Source organism: Mangifera indica, chromosome 11 (genome assembly GCF_011075055.1).
Source record: "Mangifera indica cultivar Alphonso chromosome 11, CATAS_Mindica_2.1, whole genome shotgun sequence".
In the NCBI taxonomy this organism is placed as follows: domain Eukaryota; kingdom Viridiplantae; phylum Streptophyta; class Magnoliopsida; order Sapindales; family Anacardiaceae; genus Mangifera; species Mangifera indica.
Window position 1 is genome coordinate 1,581,389 of NC_058147.1, and position 24,546 is coordinate 1,605,934.

Here is a 24,546-nt window from a genome sequence, read left to right on the forward strand (position 1 = left end):
GGGGAAAAATACAAGTTTTCAAACTTTTGAATGAAAGAAAATTGTTAGTTTTTTAAACTAAGAAAGAAAAATGAAATATAATTTTATTTATTTTAATATTAATAGTAAAATGATGATTTTACTCTTACAATTAATAGTAACTTTTAATTAAAGTTGGATGATGGATAAGTATTTCGGTTTTTAAAACCCTATAGTTAAGTGTTTGGAAATGAATTAAAACTTTAGTGGGAATAAGTCCTTGGCCTTCCTGAGTACATTACACATTTGATTTTGGGTAAAAGTAGTCATTGTTGTTTTATCACCTCTAAGTAATATTGGATACTCATACATTTATGTATGTTAATTGGGTTAGACAAGTCTAAGACCCAATTATTCAGCCTAAAAATTTTAATTTTAACTCGAACAAAATTCAATTCTTGGACGGGTTTGACAAAAAATTTATTTATTAAGTTATAGGGTCTAAAAATTTATTGTTGATGGATGTATTTACTAGATTTTCAAATTTACAACATGTTATAATAATGTTTTTATAGATTTTTTAAGTTATTGAATAGATCCCTTAAATAGGCCTAAAACTAAAAAAAAAATGATGATCGAAGTCCAAACAGAAAATAACCCAAATCTCAATTCTAAATTCTTTTTACGAGACAAATTTTGAACAAATCAAATTTGGTTCGTTAAAACTTATTGACAAGTCTATTAGCATCTCTAGCATGATTTGTTCATATATTTATGTATCTGTGCTTCAATAGTTGTACTTTCCAATAGATACGTCTACTTATCTTCAATTTTACATTCCAGAGATCTTATATTATTTTACCCATCTTAAAATTGGCCAGGCAGCACCATCCACCATGCAAATTTGGAAAGTTTGAAAAAAAAAAAAAAAATTGGTCGGTACTTGGCATTAAAAGTGTTGACTATCAAGCTTTTAAACAATTTGATGCTCAAAGGCGCAAATTGAGATCTTTGCCCGGGTTACTTGGTCAACATCTCCGAATACACAAGATCTTTTATTCTTTTGAAATGCCAGATTGCATAATTTATGTTTGCCTAAATCATAAGCAAGTTATGGATGAAAAGATTCCAATTATTGTAGCAAATTGGTATTTTCACAAATAAAAAATAGTTGAAACACCTGCCCGAATAGTTAGACCTATGGTTATTTTGGACCTACAATATGTAAGGTGAGGAATTATTTAACCAATTTTCTATAATCATCCGAAGCTTATAGTATCCTAAAATCATGTGAGGTGTTTATACGTAATATTTTTTTTCATGTTTTATTGATGTTAGACTTAATATTTTCGTTGAGGTTTGTCTTATCATTGTTTAAAAGGATATATACAATAGCTCTTATATCATTTATAACATATTAGTTAAACGTATTTATATTTAATATCTATCTCGTGCTTTAAAACTTATAATAAGTTTTTATTGAGATTTATTTTATCATTATCGAAAAAGATGTATAAAATTACTTTGATACTATTTATGACATCTTAATTTATTACTTTAAATTATTATCGTGATATTATTTATTTTAAATTTATAGTTTGATATAGTATTATTTTTTAACTTTGTAACTTAAGAGTATATTTTGACAATTCTTATAAGCGTACATGTTATAAATTTGGATCAAGTCTCCATTTAATGCAATAATCATCAACAAGTGGTGGGACAAAGATGTGTTGGCTAACACTATAGGACAAATAACCCTTTTTTCCTAGTTTAAGAGACATGATTTTATTGAATGATGTTTGTGTTACATAATTGTTCAACAAGAGAATCTTGAAAGAACGGAGAAAAAACACATATGATGACCTAAAACATTGTAAATCGGCATCACACTGTGATGTGATAAGACTCGAATAATTTTTGCGCATGCTTTGATTCCAATGCACTGGCCCATAGCTCTACTGTACTGTGCTCAGTCACACCAACCTTTGTCTGTTGAATCATGCAACTTCCCTGTATTTATACCCTGAAATTCTGCAGGAATAGTTATCAGATTAAGATCGGATATTAATTAAAAGGTTATATCCTTGTTGGGGTTGCAAAGAATGGATATTTCTGTTGAAAAAAATTTAGAGTGACAGCTTGGCAAGGTGCAATAATGGTGAATTTAATCGAGAAAATCTCTAAGTGCTGAGTGGAGTCCACAGGCACAAACTGGCATCAGCAGTGGTGTGATTGAGATTATTGGGAGTTCTGCATGATTTGTTTATGCATTTATTTTAAGTGATTCCGTATTGAAAAAGATCAGAAATATAATAATTCCACAATTCTGATTGCTCATATAATAACAATGACATGACACAAACCGGACACCTGTAACTCACAAACATTTATTTTAGAATATGGTGGGTGTGGTGATTTAGATTAGATTACTAGCCATGGTGGAAAAAGTCCAATTATCTGCATCTTCTTTTGTCTTCTTCCACTAGCTTCCATTAAGGTTTCTCGCTCATTCTGTCTCTGATAAACTCAGTTCTTTACATGCAACCACCAAAATATTAACCTTAATACTTTAATGAGCTAGCCATTACTCCATTGTTGATGTGGGAAAGTGGCCATTTGAGTGCGTAAAGGTGATAAATCAATCAAAATTATTTCAAAATTTAAGTGTTATTACATTCTTTCTTCTAAGATTTAGATAATATCTTTTGTTTCGACATTACATAAATAAAATATCAAAATATCTTAAAGTAAAATTCGAATGATCTTAATTATATCTCTTCTTTAATTCATATACTTAAAATAAGAGAATATTGTTGTCATTTAAAAATATACTATATTTAAAAGTTTTACGAAACTTATATATCTGATCTGTTCAATTAAGAGAATATATATTTCATCAAAATTATTACATATTAAAAGAGGTTGAATCTAACACCACCACTTGCCACCAAAACAATAGTATCTCCTTTGTATTAAACATGATACAACTAATTCAGTCAATATAAGGTACCGACTATATTGAGTTATCTAATTCAACCACTTGAATATTTTAGTTAATAGTAGACATATGATTAGCTAAACATCTTTTTACCAAGGTGGGAATTTGTGTATGAATTAATTGTGTTTACATCAATAGTGAGGGGTTTAGTCAAGAACTAATACTGTCCCAGACACAATCACTAAGGCCTTAATCCCACCCATATAGTAGGTGTTAACAGTTAATACGGATAAACTTGTTATAAAAATTTTCCTGTAAGCCAAATGTTCAGCCAATTCCATCGGTTCCTTGATAATCAATTTTCGGTGTTTTTCAATCGATGTGTATATATGCATGGTTTGATCAGAGAATATTCAAAGAATTTTTCTCTGTATATATGTACGTACGTATGTATATATGTGTGTGTATGTGTGTCTATATATATATATGGGACAATTCTGAGATTATCTATCTGGAACAGTATGGGGAGTAGGAGAAAGCGTGGGTCTGCAAGGACATATCAACGACACAATATTCTAGGACTCATCAGTCACAGGGAATGGAGAGCAAATTGAACTGTTACACTAGGAAAATATCTTATTATCTTCAACAGTAATAATGAACATACAACAGTATGCGCTGGAAGTGTTTTACTCTTGGAGGTTATAGAGACAATGACCTCCCCACTACAACTACCTGTCTTTTCCCTTTGTCAAGGGCTGTTTCGGTTTCAGATTCATTTAGCTGGCTAAGCCTTGATGTATCTGAGTCTTCACTGTAGCTATGCGGAAAAAAATTGATGTAAGTTAAGGCATCTAAGCGTCAACATCTTAATGACTCAACCAAAATTCTTTTAAGCACATCAATCATTTAAAGAAGCACCTCAAGTGCAATGATCTGTAAGTTTGGTATTCATTTAATGTTATGGGCCAAGCTAGCTGGTTATGAATGGTGGAATGCCACTGATTATAGATCCACCCAAGAATTAAATTTGCTAGGACCACAACCTTTCTTATGATGCAAATGGATACCCAGTTTCTGATATATAAAGTTGTAAACTGGTGCATTTCTGGGAAATCGAATAATAAAAAATTATCGCTAAATTTTATAAGCAAAACATTTTGTTAACTTTGTGAAATTCTACTATCTTTTACTAGACGGTGCTCTCTTCCGAAACTCCCAGTTCTTGAAACTTGGAATCAGGGTAAGGAGATTATGATCATGGAAGTGGTGATGGTAGAAGGGACGATCATGTGGGTTGGATAAAGAGGAGAGCTTCTGTGCAGGGTGAAACTTTGTGAACGGGCTGGGGAATAGGATTAATATGTCCTCCCGGGAGCGGATTGGGCATACACCCTACGATGGGTCAAAGAACACGCAAATTAACTTAAACATCATTTGTAACATATTAAAGAATATAATATACCATTATTTAAGAGAATATGTAAAGTAATTTTGATGTTATTAATTTGTCACATCTTGGAAATATAACTCGAACTATTTTTAAGATATTATTTTTTTAGACATAACAATTTTACTTTGGAATTTTGTAACTCAACCAAGTCTTAAAAGTCATTTATAATATCTTGGGAAAAGTTTCACGATAACTTAAAATTTGATAATCTACTTAACCAGATATATTATATTATCTTCAAATTAACTATATGAGATGTGGATATAAATTTAATATCTTTTTATTGTTTTATCAATTTAAGATTCACCTATAATGTTACACACCTCATAGCTATAATAAGATGTCCAAAATGTCATTATCAATAATATATATTATTGTTGGAATACATAGTGATAGTGCACTAAGGTAATATTCTAAATGGGTTTTTATCCCTCTCCTTCTCTAAGGTATGTCAATTCAATTGTATAAATAAATAAGAGAGTAGTCTTATATGTATAATCTTTTTATATATTTTTATTTATAAATAATGATGTATTATTGTATGAGTAGATAATTAAAAATTAAAAATAAAATAACATCTAATCGTATAATGATATATCATTATTTATATACACAATTATATATAAAAATCATTCGTATAAGTTTATTGTTAACAAAAATGAAATTAAGTTGGAATCCGCACGCTTTTTGTTTTCGAGGTAGTTGAATGTTTTGTGGATGTAAAACTAATTTTCAAAGTCAAGGGCTTGTTGTAATTCTCATGGAAAATGAACGTTCACCAGATGTTAGCTTTTCCAATGACCCTTTCAAACAATTGCCCTTTCTCTAAAATTTGTGAGGATAAGTCTAATTTGGGCTGGTTCAATTTGGATTGAGCTTAAACAAAGTTTAGCTTGAGATCAATTTGAATTCACAAAAGATTAGTTTGAGATCAAATATTGAGGTTTAAATTAGACTAAAAAACAATTTAAATTTAAATTTGATTTGAATTGGTTCAAATTCAAATGTTTTAATCAAATCAAACTTGACTTATCATAAAATTAAGTCTAATTTTAGCCTTAAACTCGACTTACTCAGTTTAAATCCAAACATAAGGATAATACAACAATAGCAAGTCCATTAAGGACAGGGAAGCGCAGCCCAAAAACCACTTGCAGTTGCGTCAAAAACAAGGAAGGTTCAAGTTTAGTATGTCAAGTTTTTTACTATGTTAGGGACTGAAGTTGTTTCTATTTATTTCATCATTTATCAACCAAAACTTCATCCATCTTCGCTTTTTATAGTGATTGTAAAATGTACTCGGAGCTTGCTGTGAACACAGTAATAATTGAAGCACCGCAATCACATGGCGAAGACTGAGAGTTGGGAATTTCAAAGCTAAAATGTGTTCACTGAAAATACTGAATTTTTAATTAAAAAAAGAAGGCAGAGATGGATGGGCAGGTAGTTCATAATTAAGGTCAGGTCAGTCCATGTGGGTCTTTTGTTTTTATTATTATTACTGCACTTTTCAGTTCTTTATCCTCCATCAACTCAAGCTCAACCAGAAAAGGGATCCCTTCTGCAGGCAATAAGAGAATTGCACATGGAGGCACACCAAGAAGAAGCTTCTCAATTTCAAAAATATCGCTGACTACGAGTGCAAAACTTAATTTAAGCAACTTCATGAATTCTTGTTCATGAACTTCTGTACTTGTCTTTCAAGCTCGGGGGAAGTTCATAAACATTTTTTAATGCTATTGATATGCCATAAATGATTCTTTATAGGTAACGAGATTCGTATCATAAATTTTATTTCAAGAAATAGCACTGTTTGGGATCTGGATTTCCTAAAATAATTTTAACACAGAAGATGGAGAGTCTAGGATCCTTAAAAGAATTTGGTGAAAAATCCTAGCGGAGAGACTGTGATCAAGCTGTGACAATCTTTACCTAACTATATATATAAAATCTATAAACAATAAATTATCGAAATCGATTCTTTGTCGTAGTTATTACCCAGTGGCTGGGTTTGGGTAGCAGTATGTATCAACTTTATTAAAGAAAAAGTTTGCAGGCTTGCACTTTGCAGTGAATTCTTTGATTTACCCAACTTATTCTTTCACATTAGTAAGAATTTGATAGGAGCATACCACCGGACTCTGGAGTTCCGATGCTTACATGGCACTGTCTCCCTGGTAGGGTCATGTGATTGTAATTGAAAATCTAAAACCATATAAATCTCGCATACTTTTCGAAATGAGATCAGAGTCACTTTGTCATCCAGCTAAAAACAAAGCTGTTGCTTCTGGTACTGGTTAGGTGGCCTGTGTTCTTTTTTCCATCTCAGGAACAAAAACTACTAAGCATATGATAATCATATAATTATAGATTAGTTTGTTTATGGAATCATAGGAGCAAAGCTCTTACAATCAACAAAAGACTTCTGATTCCCACCTTGACAGAAGAAGAAAGTGTCAGGGCACCTATACAAACAGTTATCCACTAAACTCACATTCGCATAACCCGGTTTCATGCCCATTAAAACACCAGGTATGGGTCCGAACAAATAATTCCCACCCAATAACAACCTCTCAAACGACGACGCATTACCCCCTGGAACAGCTACTTTCAAAGCATACTGTGATGGTATCATTCCTGTGAACTTGTTATGCTCCAAGGAAAGAGCTGACAACTTTGGCATTGAAGCCATGAAAGCTGGTAAAAAACCTCGGAGCTCGTTAAAGCTTAAATCCAGAGCAATTAACTTACTAGTTAAGCCCATGTTACTTGGAACTTGTAAAAACGTGAAGTTGTTGTGGGAGAGAGTGAGTTGTTGTAAAGAAGGATGATCAAACAGAACTGAAACAATAGTACCAGATAGCTTGTTGTGGCTGAGATCAAGAACTTGTAAGTACTTCAAGTCTCTCACATTCTCTGGGAGATATCCTTCCAAGTTGTTGTTACGAATCGAGAGCTCGACAAGCGATGATGGCAATGCAGAGGGAAATTCTCCAGTGAAGTTATTATCACTTGCATCAAGAAAATACAAGTTTTTGAGAGAACCCAGAAAAGGAAACTCGCCGGAAATGTTGTTTTGTTGAATTTCTAGTCGTTTCAAGCTCTTCAAATCGTTGAAACTTACCGGTATCGGTCCCTGAAAATGGTTCTTGTCGAGATAAAGTTCTTCAAGATGAGAGAGTGATCCAAGAGAATCAGGTATTTCACCTGAAAGGGAGTTTCCGGAGAGACTGAGTCGATGTAAACGAGTTAACCTGGAGAGTGAACAGGGAACTGAGCCAGAGAAGGAGTTGTCAGAAATATCTAAGTTTTGTGCGTATGGAAGGTTCCAGTCGGTAGAAGTGAGAGAACCCGAGTATCCAACCGGGTCAAGAGTGATCTCAGTGACTCGGAATGCGCCGGCGACGACTCTGTCGCACCTGAACCCACATGTGAAGTGTTCACTGAAGAGGTAGTCACATGGGTCCAATGAGAAGTCCCATGAACTCAAGCATGATCCAGCAGCTATGGAGCTGGGGTCTAGCCCCTTTTTCAGATCTTTGAGGACTTTCAAGTCTCCTGGGTGGGTTCTTGAATAGACAGCGTAAAGCAAGGCAGAAAATGTGACCATAAGTAAAAAGAAATGTGGTGTAGCCGAGTGTTTCGACATACTTGTGCCGTACCCGATTTTCGTTTCTGGGAAATTTTGGAACTGGAAATAGAAGATTTGTCACCGTGAAGGAAGATTTTGCTTGCAAAGAGTGAAAAGACGCTTTAGATACATCATAAGCTTCACGTGATGTGACCATCCGATTTGCATTAAAAATTAAGTCTAATTAGGAGCCCATCTGAGATGTGGGATTGGACAGTACCGTACTTCTTTTGCTTCTAGAAGAATTTCGGCTGGCTATGATTTTGCCGGCGATTAATTAGCAAGACTGGACTGGGTCTGGGTCTAGGCCTGGAACTGGTACAGGAGCTGAAAATGGCTAGAAAGGCTCAATACCATTCGGCTTTTGTTATTTTCGAATTAACAATTTCCTGTTGAAGGTGAGACATTCCAGAGTCAAGAATATGTATGATTCAAGCCGGCCATTTCAGATACTCAAGAAGTTTGGAAATTGCATTCTGAATTCTTATAATTCAATGTTTTAATATCAGACCAGGCCAGAATCTGTCTTCATATCTCATCATGTAATTATAAAATTTTAAATTAAAGATAAAATAACAGACATTATTTATATATTCAATTATATATTAAAAAATATGTACACATAATATTACTCTTTTCTTAATAAATCCCAAAATTAAATTAACTTTTAAAAAAACAATAAAATTATATATATAAACAATGATCACAAACTTAAATATAAATAATAACATATCATCATATGATTAAATAATTTTGATTTAACGATAAAACAATATCTGATCATATAATAACATGTCATTATTTGTATTTAAATTTATGTTCATTTTTCGTGTACATGGTGTTACTCAAAAAAAGCATTGCTACCTGTTAAAGTCCGCAAATCCTTTAAACCACAACCCAATGTAGTAGCTTGCCTGGTTAAACTCTAGCCATTGGACCATTCCCCTAGAGAGTGTTGGCTTTGGATCCAGGTTGAATTGAAAGGTCCGGTCCAGTCTGAGTTTCCGATCATTGCTTATAGTCCCATTGACTAAAGTTTTAAGGGAGATGCAGTTGGCTCCTTGCGGATGACGCGATATTATTACCAATATAACCTACGTCTCACCCAAATGCATACAAATGTCAGAGAAGAAATAGCTCTATGAAATACAAAATGCCTTGTAGAATTAGTAAGTATCCTATTCTCCCTTCATCCAAAAGACCTAGTTACAATACTACAGATGCAAACATGGCTGGAAAAAGGAACCCAGAAAGTGCAACCAAAAATTAGCACCTTCTGAGGGCATGGCATTCTAGTTCATGATATTTGAGCGATGATTCAAACTTGGAGCTCATGAATTTGGTTTTTCTTTGGAGATGCTATCCAGGTACCGTTTTGTGCAAGTTTGGTTTGTCTCAAATATGAATGGCATTCCCCTTATCTGCAAATTCACCATTTACAGTAAAATTGAAATGAAGGTAACAGAAATTCTGGAAGCTCAATGCATCACTAAAAGTATAAACATGACTACACATCAATGGATCTAAAACATTCTACTGTATTTTATTTAGGCATAACAGAAAAGATTATAACAATTTCTAAACAATCAGAATTTATCAAAATGATGTAGGAGTCAGAAGCATACTTCCCCAGAATTTTTTTTTGCTGACAATCAAACTATCGGATAAAACATTAAACGTTTGCTAAATAAATATATAGTCTGTATATGAGAAAACATTTTCAAATTATCAAAGGCCATAGAACATGTCAAAATGCCTAAACATGGTTCTATTTTACAATGCTATTTTATGTGTAACTATCTCCCAAATATCCATTTAAAAAATCATTCCCCACACCAGATAATGAAAAGGGAAAAAATTTTAGAGCTAAGGTCTCATATGCATTCCATATTCTAAATGAAAAATCTACCTCCTTCCCACTCAGGTTAGAGTTAAGCAAATCGTCCAATTGAAGGCTAACAAAAGTCTACTCCTAAAAAAGATAAAATTAATGCTACTGCCACCAAAATGAAGGGCCGTTTTATAGATGGGGCGAAGTTTCTGCGGGTGACAATGACATTAATTTGATTCCACCCAATTGGAGACAGGAGAAACACATAACCAACCGCTAAAAAACACCATAAAATAAAAATCAAAATTGAGCAACATAAACACAATTGATGGCTTATTTGGAAATGGTTGAAAATCTAGCTGCCTAACACTGATTCATGTGGGCACTAATGTAGGATTTGATACACTGAGGTTCAGTGCTGATATAATTAAAGAGAATTGGGCATAAATATTTTATCAATGGTGACTTAGCACTGGTTATTTTCTGGAAAATGGAATACAAATGTAAGCGAAACAGACTACTAGGAGAATATAAAAACTTGCACATTCCTACACCTAGGAAGTTTCACATATTTTGCAATAAAGCAATTACAACCAACAGATCATTATCATAATTGAGAAGGAACTCTGTATACAAACCTCAATCAAACAACTGGAATTAAGGGTCAGACTCTGTCCAGGGGCTACTTCCTTGCTATTTACTGATATTGAAAACTTGCCGAGATTTTTCAAATGAAAAGATCCAACTTTGTCCATACTTATGATTGCCTATGCCATTGAGAAAAAAGGATTTATGAAAAACATAGGAAATATACTTTGTCGAGTTTAATAAAAGCAAACAGACGCAGGTTTGTAGATATATCTCGATATTATATTTCATATAGCTTATCCAAATTCATTTTCTATTTGTTACCAGGCATATGGACTCTTACATATGAATAAATGATTACAATAACCTTAATCATAGTCACAAAGCATCAGTGTAATTCAATAGATTTAAAGCTGCATAAAGGTGTTGAAACTAAATGTGAATGAAGTGAAAATGAAACAATTCTCACCTGCTGTCGAGATATTTTATTTGCACGCCCTTTTCTTCCTAAGTCAATGTCAACAATAACATCCTCTGTACCTCTACCAAGTAAAACCTATGCAAATAAAATTGATAAATTCTTACACAAAATTCAAAAATTAATAATAAAAGAATGCTCCTGTGGAATAAAATTGAACCTCAGTATACCACATAAATTGAGTTATAAAACTTATATTGGACTATAGGGGCTCAGTAAGCTTCAAGTTTTACAAACAGAGCAATTAACAATGCTCCAGGTTCTACAAATGTGATCAACTACCTATGCTCATTTTATGCAAAATATAGTTTCCTAATTCCAGAATAAAGTATTTAGTAAGGCTTTCAAAATTTATGAGGTAATAGTATTATTATAATAAAATGTTATTTGGAGGGAAACCCCTGCAAAGAGAGAGAAATGAAAAAAACAAAAAAGGTAATTAAGATTATTATATCCAACAAATAGTAAAACAAGAGTTTGTAGCATTTAAAATACCTCTGGTTTCTTAATATAATGCTTTGAATAGCGGCCATACAAAATGGCAAAGGCTCCATGAGAAGCAATGGCTCTTTGCATGTAAGCATTAGCACCCTGTTCAAGCCTCATAATCGCCTTCTTAGAATCTTCATGCTGATATTTTGAGACTACAAATAAAAAACAATTAAGAACAAAGGACTGAAAAAATGAAAAGAATAACAATGTTTTCTTCTGGTAATTGAGAATTTCACACATTTGTAAAATGCAATCTGTCTGAAGGCAAGACATGTCTACAGGATAAATACAAGAACAAGACAAAAAGCAAACATATGACATAATTCACAAATGAATACCATATCATATATGTTATTTATTTATGGATCAATGAAAAGCAACAAAGATACCTTGAAGAATCATCTTTCTCAAACAACAAGAAAAGGTACATCCAATAAACTTTCAGTCACAATAGAGCATGCCCAACCAACAAGTACCTCAAAACATACACACACAAAAAAAAAAAAATAGACATTTAATGTCATCATTTGATCCCCCCCTATAACCATTAATTTAAGCCATAAGAAGTAAATGATCAACTGCAGAGGATTTTCAAAGAACATTTACAACACATTTCCGCTGCATGGACAAATACAGGAAAAAGAACAAATAATCTCAATTACCTTCCTGCTCATATAAATCCTGGTCATCTGGATCCAAGTCCATATCAAGTATCTGATTTACAAAAAACACAATTTAATTAAACTCAAAAGAGTGGAAAAAAGCAATAAATTAATCAAAGAAACAAAAAAATCATACACCAACTAGAAACTTCAATTTCAAGATTTACCATTGCCTCAACATCAGAAAAATATGGTACATCATCATCACTCTCAATTGATAGCTCTATCTCTGAAGTTGGAGGATTTATGACAGGTTCTGAATCAGGGATATTTATAGATCCTGCTTCTGCATTTGATGCTTGACGATCTTGAATAGCTTCCAGAGCATCTAATTCCTGTTTAATGCCACTAGCATTTCTTTCATGGCTTTTGTAGCCATCAGAGCCAATAGCTGGCTTCTCTGGAAAAGAATCCATCAAGGAACAACCAAGATCCTTCACCAATGCTATCTCCTCATTCTCTTCCTTCAGTCTTGCATGCTGAAGAGCGTCTGTGCCAATATTCACTGCATTAATTTGTTTGGAACCACCAGAAGCAATAGCTGAAGTTCTAGATGCCAAATGTGGGGACTTAAATTTAACTCCACAATCAAGAACCAAGTGCAGTTGACGTTTTTCTGGTATCACCTGTGATCCAATCATTTCAGATGAGACATGAGATTGTACAAGGTTTTCCTGATCTCTCAGCATCAAGACTGGATTTCCTTCATTAGAACTTTGGCTGCTTCGAAAGTCCCTAACAGAGCTAGAAATTGGATTACCAACTTCTTTAAAATTGCGCTGGGTAGCAATGGGAGATGAGGGACGGTGTGTATGAATGAGTAGGAAAACATCATCATTGGAAGGAATATCTGGATCTTCCGTGTTCAATGTGCAGCAAATAATTCCATCAACCAGTTCAGGATGAGGATCCAGAGCAGATGCAGAAGATTGCATTTGGACTTTTCCAACTGACTCTGTAGGAAGTATACCACATGAATTTGATAGGGTAGCCGGTGTCTCTTGTTCTGCAGTGGGCAAGCGGTCTTCATTGACCTCATTTGGTGAACTCAACAAAAGTGAAAGACCATCATAGTAAGTCTTATCAATTATTTCTTTTCCATCAACATCCATAAGGAGGAGTTCATCATTTGTAAAGTTGAGAAGAGAATTAGACAATTCAGCCAGATAATTTTCTGTGCTAGCAGCAGGACTTTTTGAATCATCACATGACATCTGTATCTTTAAATTTGAATCTGCATGGACAAAGTCACATCCTGGTGCACTTGTGTCCTCACCACCATCATCATTAAGTGCAAATGTATCTCCAGTATGCATATCTTTTTCTCTAAGGCTGTCATCAACTGGAATAGCTGGAGTTGATATCTCTTCAACTGCTTTCCAGATTGGCATCTCAGGAAGTGGAGATGGGTACTCCAAGTTCTGAAATGAACCATTGCACTCAGGAATAGGTGCATGAAAGACCTGGTTACCTTCAAACTCAGAACAAACATTTCCTGGATCATTATGAATTTGTCCATAGGCAGATGGTGGATTTGCATCTAAATGTTCTGCTCCAAACAGGCCAGGAAGTTTTGGTTGACCCAAATCCTCAAGCCCAGGGCCATGCCTTGTAAAAGGAGGATTCTCTTCAAATATATCAGGAATATCTTCTTGAATATTATCATGCTGCATAACAAAATCTTCATCAACTGGGTGAACAAGTTCCCCATGAAAACCATGAGCTAGGCAACCATTCTCACCAACAGTTCCACCATCCAGTTCAGGAAAAGCATGCGCCATATTATCCAAATTCAATTCTTGTAGTCCATAATGATTTGGCATTGGATGGCTCAGCATGCAGTTTCCAGATAGAGGTTCTTCTTCATTTCCTAAGAAATTTTCATTGCCATGTGCAACAAGAAAACTCAAATCCATAGGGTTAAAAGGTTCATTTCGAATTCTCTTATGCAAAGCATAATAACAACTGCGGACAGTTTCTACTTTTCTCTTACCAGAAAATTTTCTGTTTTCTTTTGAATTTCCAGCTCTACTGAATTTTGATGGTAGAGTGGGTGCAGAACGCTCAAAATCAATCATGTGAAAAGAAGCCTCAGCAGAAACAACTGGATCATAAAGAAGAGAATGCCACCTAGCTTGCAGTTCTTGAACAGTGAATTTCCTGGAGAAAAGCACCGCACCTTTAGCAAGTGATTCCAAGGAAGCACCAGCCTGCAGCAGAAGTCAGATATAGAATCAAACATAAAGAAGAATTAATTATGACTCATAGCAAGATAAACAAATGGTTACACAATGAATACATTGGCAGGGGTATTTCCTGTCTCCAATTCTCTTCAAAGGAAAAGGAATATAAATTCAAAATAACAAATAGAGAATAAACAAGGCCATTTGCAACTCTCTGTGATCAGTCATCCTATAAAAACACAATTACAACATACTAGCAGGAACAGATAACAAAGATGAAAACAAGGTGGAGGTTTGAACAGCCTATGCATTCTGATTCTCAAGAATATTAAGCTACTCTCACTATAAATATTTGTCATTCAAACACTGAATTTAGAGAATTTTTTCTTTTTGTATGCTTTCTAAATAAATCACAAGAAATCTACAATGACAGCATAACATTACTTCCTTCAGCCATCCTGCACTTAACACTGGCCACTATGGTCTAAATCCTGAAAAACGAGCAAACTGTCATGCCAGTTTAGGAAACCTAAAAGCTTTTGCCACACGAATTTCATCATCTACCTAGCACTATTCAATAGCAAGCCTTAAAGTAGCAACTCCAAAACACTAGGAAGTTTGGCCTCCAGATATAAACTATTCATGAATAGTAAGCAGAAATATATGATTCTGCCAAACCTGCCACTAGGTAGAATATTCAGCTTCCATCAATTTCAACAAACTGAAATAGTTTCCTGAGTAAAGAAACACTAAAAATGGCACTGTTATATAACCTACGAAAACAGATTAAAGAATAACACCTAAAGGGGTCGCTTCAATCTTCAAGTAGTTACAAGCACTTGACTGATTAGAGGGTTTCATTCGAAACCTAATTGAGAAAAATCTTCCAATGGTAACGCATAACAGATGTTATAACGGAATAGAAACACCATTTATTAAACTAATTGATGTTTTGAACACAAAATACAGCGCAGTTATTTCCATATTAACACTTCATAACATAACAATGCGTCATAAAAAGAAAAGAAAAAAAGAAATACCTCAATAGAGTTTTTTAGCAGAAGGTCATCTTCTGGTAACCAAGGAGAAATTGGAGCGAGAGCTCCCATCACTAAAATCTATCAAAAACTTTTCTTTGTCTCCACTCTCTACTTGACTCTCCCTCCCTCTCTCTTAGAGCTTGCTTGTTTCCTGTGAGAGGGAGACGTGGAAATAGCACAGAGCTGGGGATTAAGCAGAGAAAAAAACCCTAAATATAATAATATTATTAGTTTATTATATATTTATAAATAATTGCGTTTGTTTGGGCTGACAAGCACGGTGAGCATTTTATAAATGAACACTGGGCAATGACTCGGCGGTTTCAGATGACAGCGGATTTCATGGATTTTCTGTGGAATCTTTGTCAGGTCAAGGCACGTGCGATTCTTCTTCTACAGAAGATGACGAGAACGAAGGGAAAGGAATTTAATTATAATACCTTATATTTTGCCTCAAGTTTTCGTGCCACACAAGAAATCCTCTGAATAATTTTGGAAGGCCAATAGACTTATTTCCACACTCTCACTCACCCAAGGTTTACTCCAGCACCAAACTTTCACCTATTAAAAATTTAAATATTAATTATTAAAGATAACAAAATAAATTAAATTTAAAGAAATAATTATTATTTAATTAATAATATTAAAAATAAAATTTAAAATTTTTATCTCTTTTTTCATCTAAATTTTAAAAACTAATAATTTTCCCTCTCAATCTAAATTTTAAAAAATTGTCTCCAAGTTTTTCCTTTTTTCCTTCTTTGACAAGCATTTTTGTCTCCTGTTGACTTTGTTTTTCTACCTACCTTCTTCATTGAATTTCTCTCTCATTTGTGCAATTTTTGAATATTTAATTAAATATTTAAATTATATATTATTATTTGATTAAATATTATTTTTATTTTTAATTCAAAATTATCTAATTATATAAGAAAAATCATTTAAATAAGCATTTAACTACTCAAAACGATATGCAGATAATTTTATTAAATTAATAAATAGGTCAAACGACTATTTTCTATCTAAGTTTTGATGAAACGACAAATTTTTTTCATTTTAAATTTAAAAAAATTTTAACTTCCTATTTATTATTCAGATGAGTTTCATCTTAACTTTTCTCTCCAATAAGCTTTTTGCCATAGATATAGGGTAGGGATATATCTGTTAAGGCAAACAAGACCCAGTGCGGATTGACTCAAAAGAGATAGCTCGAAATTAATTAAAAATTAATAAATTATGATTTAAATTTGAATTTGATTCAAATCAATTTAAACTTAAAGATTTGAATCAATTTATCCGATTTAAGTTTGAATTAAATCAAACTTGAGAGGATAATAGGACCCAACTTTCATTCTTGGTCAGTTTGGGCCCAATGTGATCCAGTCCAAAGAGCTACATGGGCCTAGACAAAAGCAGGAAGGATCTACTTAAATAAACCACATTTAAATAGTATCCATCATCGTCGTCGTCGTCCTAACACATACAAGCAGTGAAACCAAGACACAAGCCAAGAGTAATACACAACTGAATGCAAACGCAGCTTCAAACACTGCAATAAGTCCTCAGTCTTAAAAAATATAGAATAATAAGGAAGCTTTGATATAGCGCTAGTCAAGCAAGGGATAGGTTGTGAGATCTGAGCCTGATCCAGCGTGAGCATTTGGCTGGTTTTGTTGCAAGCGCAAAGCAAAGAAGCCAGGAATAACAGTTTCATAATGCTCTTCGTTGTCCACCAAACCATACTGTGGATCTTCCATTCTTGCTTCCTGATTGATAATATCCAAGTTCATGTTGTAAGTTTTCTCTTCTTCTTAATATTTATATTGCAAAAATGAAAGCATAAGAAGAACTTACAAATTCACTCCGGAGTCTTCTATGTATTTCTGCCTCATTCCTTAACTGAAACAAATGGAGATTCAGAAGTAATGAGAATTCAAGAAAAAGGAAAAGTTTTTGTCATTGATTACAGCTACTTGTTGGGAAACAGATTGTACCTTCTTCTTTTTAGTTTCAATCTGATTTGAGAGCACCTTAAACTGTTATAAGAAAAAAAAAAAAAAGAGAGAGAAAGAGAGAGAGAGAGAGAGAAAAAGCTGTTAGGAGCATGATCAATAGAAAAAGAAGAATCCCCAGAAACTAATCTCCACTGATGAACAAGTGCTTATTGAGTATCAGTTTCAAAAGAGGGAAAGGCTTCAACTTCATAGCCATAATTGAAAATAAAGGTTTCATGGAGTAGTGCTAAATGGACAAATAAAATAACAACCTTTCGTTCACGAATAACCCCTAAGGCATTATCGATGTCTTGCTCCAGAAGAGGCAGCTGCTCAAAGCTTAGATCGTTTAAGCATTGACCCGATCTTTGCCTAGGAATAATTTAGATGGGATGAACATTAATATATATATAACTGATCATATAGTTTAATATCTGATAAAGGGAAAGTTACAACATAAACACCTCTCTTCATTACCTGATTTCCCTCCGCAAATTCATATTCATTTCTTTCAAGCTCTTCAGCTTCTCTTGCATTTTCTACACAAAGTGATACAAATATGTTAAGTTACAAAGAGAATATTTCTTACAACTAAATTTCAAAAGAGTAGAAACATAAATAGATAAAGAATTTTATATAAATATATATATATGGGCACTATGACTTGCTATCTTACTCTCTATTACCTCTTAAGCTATCAAAATCAGTGGCTTTGAAATTGATAGACATGTATACATGGCATACACTTACCAGTCAAAACTTTAATTCTCTCAGTATTTTCAAAACTGATGTAAATATATTATTTGATTATCGGCCTTGCACATGATATGTATGTTTACATGTTCCACCTAAATAGAATTTTAATTCTTTAACTCTATTAAGAAAGATTTTGGAATTTGAGACCATTGGCTTCTAGAATAACCCAAATAAACAATATGGAACTTTTGTATCTTATTATCAGGGTGAAATGTGGCTGTAGTCAACAAATATTTTGTTCAGTTATTGTACATATGCACTGCCTAGAATAGAACTATAATATTCTAAAATGTAATGAACTTCTTGGAGATATTTTGTATATATTTTGAAGCTTGGCTTGTGTTGTTCAACTTCAAAGGGAAACTTTTATGGAAATACCTAGGTTTGGAGTGTGAAGTTTGATCGTGTTTAAAGGATATCCTTGTAAGGTTTGTTAAGAGTCATTGTAGAGTGTAATCTCGTAACCAAGCAAGTGTTGCCTGATCAATGTGCGGGGACTAGGGGGCAACACTACTTGTGGGGGCTCAAGGGTGAAGCCCCTAGAACACAGTTTAATGAGCGGTTTATTATAATTGCGTTGTCATAATCCCATATAATATATAGTTATATCCCTTAAGAGAACATACCGTGACCATGGATGTAGGCATTATTAGCCACACCATGTAGATCTGTCATTTTGATTTCCAGTTTCTGTTTGCGTAATAAGGTTTCTAACATTTGGTCCCATAACATGAAATAGGTTACTATTTTATTCTTCCCATCTTATCTAAGTCTCATGTTTGTTCAGATCTTGATCAGAATGCAATTAGACAGTAAGAGCATCTTCCTAAAATGTGCATGAGAGAGTCAAATGGGGTGTTCATAAATTGATCTTGAAATGTATGATGCAAAGGGATCTCACTTTAGCTTAGATTTGTGAAAATTGGACCCTACGTAGTTTAGGTTAAGCTCAACATTCATCCAGCAAGACACAAGGCTAGATATTGAAGGACTGTGTTCAAAATATACCTGATACTGAGAGGTCCAAAGATCAACTGCTAACATCCTCTGGTACTCATCAAAAAACTCCTTTGTTCTGTGTTCAACCCAAAAAGGAACAAAATTAAACGAAAAATTGATCAGATCAGTGAAAAGAAAAATTAGGGTTTTGAAAGTTACATACGTAGTGGAAGGGCTGATGTATTCATGGAGCTTGCCAGTGCTAGAAAACATGATAATAGAAACCTTAGCGTCGCAAAGAACGGTGAGCTCATTAGCTTTCTTGAAAATGCCATTTCGTCTCTTAGAGTAAGTGACCTGCCTGTTGGTTGAGTTCTCAATCCTCTTGATCTGGATCTTCCCTCGAGCCATGACTGCTGAATCTCTTGAATCTCAAATATGGTGGGTTCCTTTTCTTTCTGTTGCTCTAATATAAATAAAAGGAGAGAAGAATTGCAAAAAAGAAGAAGTGGGAAGAAGAAAGAAGGAAGAGCAGATTGTTGCTAAAAATGTAAAGACATTTCTAAATCGATGAAAGGTGAAAGGCTCCAGTCATAAAACGTGGTAATGTGTTTACTGTTTAATGAAACAAAATATCGAAGCATAGGGGACCATCCCATGACGTTCTGTCGTTCTCATCTCATCTCTTCCTCATAAACCCTCCTCCGTTTCCCGTTGTAATGCACAATTTTGAACTGGGACTTGGCTTTCAATGAGCCTTTTACCGATTTGGTGACATGGGTTGCTTCGCGATGCAATCAAAGTACCTGTTCCTTTTGAAGAAGACAGTTAAAGATCCTTTGGGTTATTGAGTGCAGCCATGGAGAAAGGTAGAGGTGATGGGTGAAGAAGTAGCTAGCTGGGGAGCTAAGTTGTTGGGAATTGAATACGAGAAATGATTTTGCAGAAATTAACGTTGTTAGTGTTAGAATTGTCACTTCAAATCTCTAATGTCTAATCAGAACCTCCAAACCTATTAACGTATAAAATAATTCTGCTTCACTCTAATTTCTGGTTCATATATAGTCATCAGATGTCAATCATTGTTTTACTTGGGTTTTCACTTGTTTCATAATCCAGATCTAATATCCTTATTTGAATATGAGTGTGAAAGAAAAATTGTTGCCCAAAGTGTAGCTTAAGTGGGAAATTACTTGAAATTTCCAAGTGAGGGAGCTTGAGTTTTAAGACTCAACAGCCGATTAATGGATTTGATATTTCACCTTGCTTTAATATCGAAAGAGATGATATGACTCAAGAAAAATTTCAGTTATTAAAACAATTATTTTTAAATTGACTCTTTTAAATTAAATTTTATTTAGATTTGACTTAAAGATGACAATTTAACCTATGAAACTAAGTCTTCGATCAATTTCTCCTCGAACAAGGAAATGATTCTCAAATAAAGATAAGGTTGAAATAAATATATCCATGATTCGTTTTCTCTCCGATTTATCATTTTCTCTATATATTCTATAAATTATTTCATATTGAATTATTTAAAAAAATTTTGAATTATTACAAATGTGTTATAACATTTAATAAATATTTTATTATTTTTGATAAATAATATTTATGTATTGGAGAGAGAAATATTTTTTTTTTTTGATAATGATTCTCTACCATTTTCGTATTGGGGGTAGGATAAAGACAGAAAAAAAAAAAGATTTTTCTGTAAAGATGAGAATGAGAAATAACGCATTCAATCTTTACTTAACATGTTGCCATCTCTAGTTTGGCCCGGGACAGGTTTGCATCATCTTCTTTTTGTTATAATGTCTTCCATGTGATTGTGCCATCTTTCTGAAATCAACATCTTCTACCAAAATTTTTGCACGTTTTGAACTGTCAACTATATATCTAGCTGTAAGCTGTGTCCCATGTCATGGGTCAGCCAATGTTAAATTTTTCAGATTGTGCAAATCTACCATCTGATTTGAGCTAAAAATTGATATATATATATAGTAAGAACACATTATACAGTAAGAACATCTGATTTGTGTCTTTTATGCTGGTGTGGGGATCGGTTTTTGGTCTGTTAAATTCAAATTATATATATAGTAAGAACATAAGAAAATTCTTCTATTACGTACAATCATGCATTGGCAGAAGGAAAAGATAAAGCTTGTTTATAAAAGCAAATATCCAAAGCTTCTTCAGGGTTAGAAGATTCCCAAAAAAACAACTAACTTCTTTTAATTATTTAATGTGCCTCATGTGCTTAGAAGAATAATATATAAAGATATTCAATTCAAATGAAAGAAGACAAACTCAAATCCAACAAGTAAACTTGAGCTAGCTCCTGCATAAACATTATAAATTGATCTTTTTTCCTCACAGTTGGAAACTTACACTCAGCCTTTTTCACTTCTGTTGTGGGATGACCCACCATGATTCTTAATTTTCTTCTCCTTTATTTCTTGCTGGAAGCTGAGCAGTAACTATGTATAAACGATACTGTCACTGATGATGTATCAGTTACTTAAAATGTTGTTATGTTACTACTACACTTTCGGGCAAGTTTGGTAGCCTAATCTTTGGCACTTAAATGTCACAATAATTGGGGTGGATTCGAGCAGAGATGAATCTAAACAAGAGTTAATTCAAGTTTGACTCAAATTAAGAGTTTATACAAGTTAGTGATCAGTAACACATAGATAAATAGTAACATAAAAAAAGTTAAAACAATAGAGAATGAGAAGAAAAAAATCATGGATAAGATGAGCTTTGAAGTTAACATCAATCTTTGGCACCAAGCTTCAACTCAACAAATTAAAATTGTTTTAACTCGAGTTCAATGGATTCAAACCAAATAATAAACAGAACCCAACGATAGACTAAACGGGTCAAATGGTGTTTGAAAAATGTTTAAGTTAATATAAGTAAAATATCAATATAACTCCTAAAATCTCATTATCTTTTAATGGACTCCCAATATTTTACTTTGATTTAATCTTGATTGATTTCCCTAAGTTTTATTTCCTCGATGGCAATTAATTGTATATAAAAAAATAAATAAATTTTTATATCATGTACAGTATCGTAGGATACACTTTATATATATATATTAACATATTAATAAAATTGTAAAAAATTCTAATTAACCTGCTATCATTTTAAAAAATATCTCAAATACTCTTAAAAATATAAAATTTCTCATATACACTTCTATTATATATTCAATTTCTATAAAATGTTGTATCAATCCATACTTGTAATTCATATTATATCATATGATACATATCGTATCATACGATATATAGATCGTATTATAGTAATTTGATATACTTTAGGATATGTATTATTTTTAATATACATTATATCATATTGTAGAATACTGATAACCATGACAAACACTACGAGTGGATGGCAATATTGTTATCTAGACTAGCGATTGGGTCATTGTCTGGTAATAGCATGCTGGGGTTGAGCAGAGTGAAGATTATCAAACAAAAGGGAAAGCATTAGAACTTGTTTATTGTCGCCTTTAACTTCTTGTGCATGTTCAGTTGAAGCTAGAGCAAGCAGAGTCAGAGGAAATGAGTAAGCCCACCATGCCAGATTGAACCTTCTCATTGATCTCTTGAAGAGTGTTGGTCTAAAAAACCTGTTCATATGTATAATGAATTAGATTTAATCATATATCCAATTTTTATATTTTTCTATTAATTAAATTTACTAAGTTTTCACCATTTTTTATTGAAAATATCAACTAATTAATCACTTTGTTTTCAAAATAAAACAAAATAAACGATTTTAATTTTATTTACCAATGCCTTAAGCAGTAAAATTCTAAAAGTTTCGTTCATTTTATAAGGAAGTCTAAAGATTTAATTTTTTCAATAAAAAATTTTTAGTAAAAGGTTAAATATCTTAGAATATTATTTTTTCTCTATTGAGAGTTGAATTATATGCATTCACCTTTGAATTAGTACCAGTTGGATACGGGTTGTTAAATATTATTTTGATATTAATTCAAAATCATCAGAATCACATAAGGACACATAATTCGATATCTAATTGGGTATTTAAAATTAGATGCACATGTTTTAATTATTATCAAAAAATAATAATAAATTATCTAATTAGAAAACATGAAAACAACTCTCTACAACCTTAATCAGGTCTACAATATGTCACTTCCTGCAAAGGAAAGCCATGAACCAGAAATAACCTATAATTTATTTTATTATTATGTCAAATTGAGATCAATTCCAATGATACTATATTAAACGTTTCAACATAAATTTTACGTTGATGCTTCCAAACTAGGTCAATTTCTTGATCAAAACTTTAATGCAACAAAAATGATTTACCAGTGAAGTGAAGAGGGACAGCGAGAGGAAGAAAAGCATATTTGATGCAGTATCAAAATCATCCGCTATGGATTCCCAAGCCAGGCTTGCTATAATGGGTGCTGCAAAGAACAAGAAGAAAACTGGCCTTAGCATGGCTGGAAGCCGATGGCTTCCAGATAGTCGCTAATAAAGTGTTACAAAAAGCACCAAATAATGCACCATCCCTAGTGAAAATAACCAAACAGCGCTCTCTTTCCACCACATATCAGCTGCTGCTTGTGCGCCAATCAAGTTCCCAATGACGGATAACTGGCTTGTTGGGTTTTCAACTGTTGATAAAAACTCCCTTCCTCTGGTAAACCACTGACCATAAATCTTCACATCAAGCGCCACCACCGGAACAGCAAAAACCCACCATAGAACAAGATACGAGGTTTTTGGATTAACAAATGGTGCAGAATGAAGTAAAAGAAGCCATGAAATCCAAGGGGCATATAGATAGTTAACCCCTACATGGTGTAACAATTCTATTTTCACCATCTTAAAGTAAAACAAGTATCGCAAAATGTATAAAAGAGAAAGTAAAACAAGGGTAAAGAAAGCAAGAGACCATAACACATGAAAAGCTGTGGGGTGGAGTTTGTGGAAGACACGTCGTAGAGTGCTTGTATCATCGTCAGTTGGTTCGATTAGTGTCTTCCACAATAAAGCTTGGCTACCAAGAGACAGGCTTATTCTAAAGTAACCAGCATGAAATCTGATTAAGATGGATTATAGAGCTTCAGTGATTTGCCTGGAAACAATTAAGGAAAGGTTAGGCTCATCTCTTGTGGCAATTATCGTTATGGTGGCCGGCGGGTCAAAGATGAGCTCAATCCCGGACAGGGATGAATTTTGGGTTGCCATTGGCGGAATTATGAAAGAAAAAAAGCGACTAATTTATATGGAATTTCCCTTTATACATACATAAACAATTGAGAGTCACAGTCTGCGAACAATAAGACAAGATTTATATGGAAAATATAATAGGGAAAATTTCCCTAAGAAAAGAATATTACAAGACGGAGGAAAGATTATTCTCATAACACTAATTTTCTTTTCTCTTACACACATCCCTTCCTATAAATTTTAATATAGATTTTATGTAAAAACATTGGTTAACATATTCACACTAGATTGTTAGCAGTGTTTAAAATTATTTGATAATCAGACTGAATTCATATCCAAATTAATAACTAAATTGAAAAATCGATTATTGAAAAA

At 33.3% G+C, this 24,546-nt stretch overlaps 4 protein-coding genes across 6 annotated transcripts; all 4 read right to left on the minus strand.

Moving 5' to 3' along the window:
• Window positions 1–6,696: 6,696 nt before the first annotated feature.
• Window positions 6,697–8,415, minus strand: LOC123229220 (probable inactive leucine-rich repeat receptor kinase XIAO). Its single transcript, XM_044654875.1, has one exon. The coding sequence runs from the start codon at window positions 7,999–8,001 to the stop codon at window positions 6,733–6,735; it is 1,269 nt and encodes a 422-aa protein (XP_044510810.1). The 5' UTR covers window positions 8,002–8,415; the 3' UTR covers window positions 6,697–6,732.
• Window positions 8,416–8,766: 351 nt separating this feature from the next.
• On the minus strand, window positions 8,767–15,681 carry LOC123229775. Of its 3 annotated transcripts, none has more exons than XM_044655723.1 (8): window positions 15,258–15,681; window positions 14,028–14,244; window positions 12,202–13,904; window positions 12,035–12,086; window positions 11,376–11,524; window positions 10,872–10,958; window positions 10,453–10,581; window positions 8,767–9,404 (listed from the first exon to the last, which is right to left on the minus strand). In XM_044655723.1, the coding sequence occupies exons 1-8, from the start codon at window positions 15,324–15,326 to the stop codon at window positions 9,315–9,317; spliced, it is 2,496 nt and encodes an 831-aa protein (XP_044511658.1). In that variant the 5' UTR covers window positions 15,327–15,681; the 3' UTR covers window positions 8,767–9,314. The 3 variants fall into 3 exon arrangements, 2 of the variants coding, with proteins under 2 accessions (XP_044511658.1, XP_044511657.1); XR_006504937.1 differs by having other exon boundaries at window positions 8,767–9,077; window positions 9,257–9,404; window positions 12,202–14,244; window positions 15,258–15,680; XM_044655722.1 differs by having other exon boundaries at window positions 12,202–14,244.
• A 979-nt stretch (window positions 15,682–16,660) lies between these two features.
• On the minus strand, window positions 16,661–19,516 carry LOC123228932 (floral homeotic protein DEFICIENS-like). The gene is made up of 7 exons (XM_044654443.1): window positions 19,170–19,516; window positions 19,016–19,082; window positions 17,729–17,790; window positions 17,524–17,623; window positions 17,252–17,293; window positions 17,112–17,156; window positions 16,661–17,023 (listed from the first exon to the last, which is right to left on the minus strand). Exons 1-7 carry the CDS (start codon window positions 19,355–19,357, stop codon window positions 16,865–16,867), a joined length of 663 nt encoding a protein of 220 aa, XP_044510378.1. The 5' UTR covers window positions 19,358–19,516; the 3' UTR covers window positions 16,661–16,864.
• Window positions 19,517–22,384: 2,868 nt separating this feature from the next.
• LOC123229611 (S-type anion channel SLAH1-like) lies at window positions 22,385–24,045 on the minus strand (the record flags this gene model as incomplete). The annotated part of the gene is given in 2 exon segments (XM_044655538.1): window positions 22,385–22,586; window positions 23,297–24,045. Coding segments are annotated over 2 exon segments (951 nt in total), but the record flags the coding sequence as incomplete, so codon positions are not given.
• Window positions 24,046–24,546: the final 501 nt, after the last annotated feature.